Source organism: Sinocyclocheilus anshuiensis, unplaced genomic scaffold (assembly GCF_001515605.1).
Source record: "Sinocyclocheilus anshuiensis isolate Anshui unplaced genomic scaffold, SAMN03320099.WGS_v1.1 scaffold2749, whole genome shotgun sequence".
Taxonomy (NCBI): Eukaryota; Metazoa; Chordata; class Actinopteri; order Cypriniformes; family Cyprinidae; genus Sinocyclocheilus; species Sinocyclocheilus anshuiensis.
The window spans coordinates 468,663-474,092 of NW_015554047.1; the positions used below are offsets into that span (position 1 = coordinate 468,663).

Sequence of the window (5,430 nt, forward strand, 5' to 3'; positions counted from 1 at the left end):
CTCTCTCTCTCTCTCTCGTGTGGGTCTGTGCGCTCGCTGACGGTCTTCTCGTCCACAGGGTGTTCCGCTGTACTCTCACCAGCATCCCGCAGACGCAGTCTCTGCTGAACAAGGCCAAGCTTCCCCTCGGCCTGCTGCTGCACCCCTTCAAAGACCTCTCTGTGAGTACCACATCTCACCGCTGCGGAGTACGGCTGCACATCGAAAACCCAAATTCCCAAGAACCAGGTGTTCGATGAGACGCGCTTCAGATGCAGCTTCTGTGCTTCACTTATGCATTTTTGGGCGAGCTTTATTAATCCTATCACAATCAGAACACTAGTGCTCATCTCAACACGAGCATCCTCTGAGGGAAATGATCTTATAAGTTATTAATGAGCTAATGGTCTTCTTCAGCAACTGCCGGTGGTGACGTCCAGTAATATCGTGCGCTGCCGCTCTTGTCGGACCTACATCAACCCGTTCGTGACCTTCCTGGACGCTAGAAGATGGAAGTGCAACCTGTGTCACCGAGTCAATGATGGTGAGCGCTAGTGTGATGATCAGAGAGATTCTGCATAATTAAAGCCGTATGCACTGCATTGTTTTGGTGTTTTGTGATCTCAGTTCCAGAGGAGTTCATGTATAATCCGGTCAGCAGATCGTATGGAGCGCCTCACAAAAGACCAGAGGTCCAGAACGCCACCATCGAGTTCATCGCCCCGTCAGAATACATGGTGCGAGTTATTATAGTTTTTATTAACATTTTAATGTTTCATTTTAGATTTTCCGTTTTTGTTTGTCATTTTATAATTTCGTTGTATGTTTTTGTCTTTTTTTTTTGTCTAAATAATGATTCAGAATTTTTTTACATTTTAGTTTTTTGTTTTTCATTATAATTTTTTGTTGAAATTTTAACATTTTAATCATTTTGTTGTGTGTTTGTCATTTTTACTAGTTTTTTTATGTCTGTGAGGTTTTTAGTAATTTATTTCCGTTTTAGTTTATTTTAGTTAATCATAATAAAATGAACAATGTTTCCATTGCAACTAGCTAATATTAAAAGTTAAGTTTTTTTAATATATTATTTTAGTTATCATTTAAGTAACTTTTTTAAAATGGTTTTAGTTAGCTATAATAACCCTGGTTTCATGTGGGCACTGACAGACAGTTCTATCTGTAACATCATAGTACAGATCTGTTAAATTACATGCTCATATCAAGATTTCCACGTTATGAAGTGATAAGCCATGCAGCAGGCACTTATAAACTCTACATACAGACTGAGAGTGTCTGAGAGAAGTGAGATGTATGTAATGCCAGCGATCTGAAGCGCAGTGTTTGGTCCGCAGCTGAGGCCACCGCAGCCCGCTGTTTACCTCTTCGTCCTGGACGTGTCTCATAACGCGGTGGAGACTGGATATCTGGATGTCGTCTGTCAGACGCTCCTGGAGAGCCTCGACTCGTAAGTGAGCATCGCTGCTGTCTGCTGCATTTGAGCTCACTCATCAGTGTGTCGTGTGTTTCTTTACCATGTAGGCTTCCTGGAGACGCTCGGACGAAGATCGGCTTCATCACGTTCGACAGCACCATCCATTTCTACAACCTCCACGAAGGCCTGTCGCAGCCTCAGATGCTCATCGTGTCAGACATCGACGGTAAGCGCGTTCTCCCATCGCTACAGATGTGCAGTGAGGTCTCAGAAGTGAGCTGACTGTCGGCCGTTCCTCCCTCAGATGTGTTTCTGCCGACGCCGGACAGCCTTCTGGTCAACCTGAGCGAAAGCAAAGAGGTGAGCGAGCGAGCAGCACGAGTGCTCTGGCCTTCAGACGCGACGCTAAACGCTGGTCTGGCTTGTCGTTGCAGCTGGTCCAGGATCTGCTGGCGAGTCTGCCGCAGATGTTCGGTCAGACGATGGAGACGCAGTCTGCTCTGGGTCCGGCGCTGCAGGCTGCCTTCAAGCTGCTGTCTCCCACCGGAGGACGCATGACTGTGTTCCAGACGCAGCTGCCAACCATCGGCATTGGCGCGCTCCAGCCCAGAGAAGAGCCCAGCCAGAGAGCCAACACCAAGGTTAGCCACCTGATCGATCGATTGATTGATCAGTGTGGAAACTGTTTCGAGCCTTGGGTTCAATCATTATTTACCCTGGAGACTTTGCACTGGCAAAATTTTCACATTTTGCTGTTTTATCAGTTTGTTTTTTATTAGGGCTGTCAAGCGATTAAAATGTCTAATTACATGATGTGCCAATTAATTAATTGAATTCATCGTAAATGAATCACATCAGTTTTGGCTGAGAAATTACCCCTAAAAGATCATTAAAAGTCATCATGTGAAAAGCATTGAATAGACTTTATGAAAAATGGCTTTAGAGAAAAACAAAAAATCGCTTTTGATTCAGCTTTGCATAAATAATGATAATGCTTAATGGACTTTTTTTAAAATGCATATTGAAATATGGAATGATTTTTAAAAAATGAAATGATACTCTGAACATGAAACTGCGAATATAAAAGTAGGTGGCGGTGAGTCACTGTCTTAATGAGTGAGTCATTGAATCATTCACTCGCTCAAGTTGTTCAAAACAGTGGATTCATTTAGTAATGAATGTGTTTCTCAGAGACGCTCAACAGTTCTGCTGAGTTTGATTGGACCTATTTTTGTTTGCGAAATTGATCAAAACAGGTATTATTGTGTCTAATGTGTAGCACAGTATGAACTTCTTGTTTATTGAACTGTCGTATAAATCAATATAATTAGCAGTAGTGCAGATATTGGGGAGAAACAGCACTCTAGCTGGTGTGATAGTGCTAAATTATATCATGTGATGTAAATACAAGGGAATTTTTTTTTTTTTTTGGTCCTCATATTTTGAATTTTAGGCATTCTAATAGACTTTATCCCAGTCAGTCGTCCTGCATCATGTTCATCAGAAACTGCATCGTCTGCGACTGCACATTATTTTTTCCATAATTAATCACACCAAATTAATGTTAAATCAACAGCCCTTTTTTTTTACTTTTATAAGAGTTTATCATGTGAAATACTAGATGTTAATGGGACATTTGCAGCTGTTCTGTGGTGGTTTTCCCTCTGTAGGACGTGCAGCATCTCAGTCCTGCGACGGATTTCTATAAGAAGCTGGCTCTGGACTGTTCTGGTCATCATGTGGCGGTGGATCTGTTCCTGCTGAGCGCACAGTACTCGGATCTGTCCTCTCTGGGTCAGTCACTAACTACTACACCTTTACTAATTAGCTCGTGAAGCGTTGTCTAGTGAGGCTGCTTCAGCATCACTTCTGAGGGACCTGACCGATATTAGACAAATACATCAAACATGTAAAGCCTAAAAAATATAAATAATTGTCCAAATTTTTTTATTTTTTATTTTTTTCAATGGAACCATTTACTGAACCCTTAAAATGCTTGCATATACAGGGCTGTACGTTAACTTTTTTTTCACATAGCACTGGTGCTACAGAGGTTGAAAGTTTTGTAGCACAGGCCAAAAAGTTGTAGCACAAGAATAAAACGTCTGTTATCGTGTCTGAAAACAAACACAAGTAATGGAGTTCATCACTTAAACAGGCACTGATGTTCCATACAGAGCACAAAAAATACAAACCATCACAAAAATTGTTTTAGACAAAGTTTTCTTCATTTGCTAAAAATGGAAGAGTGCAGAAACATAACACCTCTTACACCTTAACACAATATAAAATAAAAAACAATGGCAGACATTTAGGCAAAGTTAGCAAAGATAAAAATCTTTGTCATTATTTCATATTTGATCCATCAGGCTTTTATGGCTCATATAGTCTGAAACTGTGAGAATATGGAGGAAAAAACAGCTCAGTTTTATTCAGGGACTCAAACTGAGCAAAAATATGAATCTGCTGCAGATGCTGATATTTCTGTGATATCCTGATGCTTGTAATATAAATCAGTGAGATCTTTCTAACAGTGCAGCAGATACTGACATAAAATGATCTAAATATCAGTCGCTCTATATCTGCAGTAATCTGTCTCAGTAAGATGAGAGTGAAATGCTCCAAACATATAATGCAGTGACTGAGAGCTGAAGAAATAAACGCTCCTCAAAAGATCCTGAGGATCAGATTTGAGACTCTAAAACATGATTGATGGAGAATCAAGTAAAGCTGAGCTGCTTCAGTCCAGTAAGTGTTCATCTGGAGATATTACTGCAGTTATTCTGACGCTTACTTGATCAAAATCAGTCAAGATTTGACACGAGAAGCTCGAGCTGAAGCTGGACATTTGTACAATTACACTAAAAGAGCTTTGACTGGATAAAACACTTAAACTATCAATCAGACGACAGAAGAGTTTGTTTAACAGCAAAGTCTGATCATGTTGTGAATTTCTAAGGCTCTAAATGATAATTTCAAATATGATTCAGTAGCTTTATAGAGTTAAATCATGTCATCAGACTGTAGGAATCAGTGCATGTCATTTATTAATGTGATTCATGCAAATTCACAAGAGTAAGACCGGCCGTCTCATTATCAATATCAATTACCAACAATCAGATGTGAATTCACGACGGAGTCTGTGTGAGTGACGGATGAGGGCCGTCTGCAGTGCGCTTCATCTTTCTCCTGTAGATGTGTGTGTAATATAGTGATCAGCACAGATGAGCATTAATGCCTCAGTGTGGTTTGTGTCTGTGGAAACTCTAACGATCGATCCTTCATCTCCTCCTGAAGGCTGTATATCCAGATACTCGGCTGGAAGCGTCTATTTCTACCCTTCATACCACAAGCAGCACAGCCCGCCTCAGACGGAGCGTCTCCAGAAGGATCTCAAGAGATACCTGACGCGCAAGATCGGCTTCGAGGCTGTCATGAGGATCCGCTGCACTAAAGGTGTGTTGAATGCAGAGGTCGCGTTAACCCAAAATGTTCCATCATTTACGGATTTTTTTTTAGCAGTAATGAAAGAATCTGAAGGCTATTCGTCACTGACAGATTACACTGAGGGAGATCTATTGTAATTTATAACTGTAATTCCCAGCCCTGTCCAGTTGGTGGCAGCAGAGCACAGGATCATCAGCTCCAGAACAAACATAAACCGGTCACCAGTCTTTTGCTATACGTTTGATTACGCTCAGTCGAGTATCCACTAGTGAAGCGAAAGAGACGATCAGTTCGCTGCCGCTTCGCTGGATCTGAGGCACTACAGCGATCTATCACGCCACAGTATTTATTGCTTGAATTTCCTAATAAAATTGACTGAATTTGAAATCTGAGACTTTTTCATATCAAAAGTAATAAAGCACAGAGCTTAGCCTATCGTGATGTATTGGATGGGAGGCGCACTATATGTACGGTTCATTCATCAACTGAAAACAGCATCAATTGATTTAAAGGGGTCATATGATGCGATTTCAAGTTTTCCTTTGTCTTTGGAGTGTTACAAGCTGATTGTG

The 5,430-nt window shown here is 41.1% G+C and overlaps 1 protein-coding gene across 1 annotated transcript in view; it reads left to right on the plus strand.

Moving 5' to 3' along the window:
* Positions 1-5,430, plus strand: part of LOC107668452 (protein transport protein Sec24A-like) — a 29,844-nt gene that overhangs the window by 3,162 nt on the left and 21,252 nt on the right. Inside the window, exons 3-11 of the mRNA XM_016460322.1 lie at positions 59-161; positions 397-523; positions 607-716; positions 1,332-1,444; positions 1,519-1,637; positions 1,716-1,771; positions 1,846-2,052; positions 3,082-3,205; positions 4,709-4,867. Coding sequence (XP_016315808.1) covers positions 59-161; positions 397-523; positions 607-716; positions 1,332-1,444; positions 1,519-1,637; positions 1,716-1,771; positions 1,846-2,052; positions 3,082-3,205; positions 4,709-4,867 — 1,118 coding nt within the window. The remainder of the gene's footprint in view (positions 1-58; positions 162-396; positions 524-606; positions 717-1,331; positions 1,445-1,518; positions 1,638-1,715; positions 1,772-1,845; positions 2,053-3,081; positions 3,206-4,708; positions 4,868-5,430) is intronic.